Source organism: Microtus ochrogaster, unplaced genomic scaffold (genome assembly GCF_000317375.1).
Source record: "Microtus ochrogaster isolate Prairie Vole_2 unplaced genomic scaffold, MicOch1.0 UNK14, whole genome shotgun sequence".
In the NCBI taxonomy this organism is placed as follows: Eukaryota; Metazoa; Chordata; class Mammalia; order Rodentia; family Cricetidae; genus Microtus; species Microtus ochrogaster.
Genome location: NW_004949112.1, coordinates 3,235,962 through 3,236,867, shown reverse-complemented (window position 1 = coordinate 3,236,867; position 906 = coordinate 3,235,962). Strand labels below are relative to the sequence as shown.

The window sequence follows — 906 nt, the reverse complement described above, 5'->3', positions numbered from 1 at the left end:
AGAGAGAAAGAGGGAGGCAGAAACAGAGACCCAGAAGCCAGGCAAGGCTGTTCAGACCTCTAAGCTTAGCCACTCAGGGAGCTGAGAAGGAAGACCCGCCTGGACAGCTAAGTGAGATTGTGCCTCAGAATAAAATGTAAAAAGATGGCTAGGAATATAGATCAGTGCAAAACACCTACCTAAGTCCTCCAACGAGTGGTGGGGTGTGTGGCTCAGTGGTGGAGTTCCTTGGTAAAGGCACTGGATTCTGTTCCCAGTGCTACAGAACAGAAAGAAAAATAGACCTAGAGAAAAACCAAAAAGCACAAATAGCCAGTCTGAGAAAGTACAAATGAAGAGGACATAGATTTATATATACAGAACTCAGAGACAGAGGGGCAGATAAGGAAGCTCTGGAGGAGACAGCCAGCCTCGGAAGCAGCCGGTTGTGTGGACACATGGCTCCTGTTTAGGTGGCCGCTAGCCTCTTCCAAGAGCATGTGCTGCCTTCCTCCTGTCTCTGTCTACCATGCTGAGGTGGATGCTCTGGGACTTCGTGTTTACCTTCAGCTCATGCTCTCCTGGACACTCTCGCTCTCTCTCTCTCTCTCAGGGAGACTCTGGCGGTCCCATTGTGTGCAACAGGTCCCTGCAAGGGCTCGTGTCTATGGGACAAGGAGAATGCGGACAGCCTGGCATACCAAGTGTCTACACCAATCTCTGCAAGTTCACTAACTGGATCCAGACCACCATTCGGACCAACTACGGACTGACCATACCGCCCACATGAAACCTGCTGAGGGAAACAGAGACTCTGGATTGCTCTCAACCCTCTTCCATCGGACCCACCCACAAGTTCAGACCCCAGCCTCCTCCCTCAGACCCACCCTCAAGTTCAGACCCCAGCCTCCTCCCTCAGACCCACCC

The 906-nt window shown here is 52.1% G+C and overlaps 1 protein-coding gene across 2 annotated transcripts in view; it reads left to right on the top strand.

Annotated features, from left to right (window-relative positions):
- Nucleotides 1–836, top strand: part of Klk4 (kallikrein related peptidase 4) — a 5,441-nt gene extending 4,605 nt beyond the window's left edge. For both annotated transcript variants that reach the window (XM_026789163.1, XM_005366891.2), the window contains one exon: nt 593–836. In XM_026789163.1, coding sequence (XP_026644964.1) covers nt 593–769 — 177 coding nt within the window. In that variant the 3' untranslated portion in view covers nt 770–836. The remainder of the gene's footprint in view (nt 1–592) is intronic.
- The last annotated feature ends 70 nt before the right edge of the window (nt 837–906 follow it).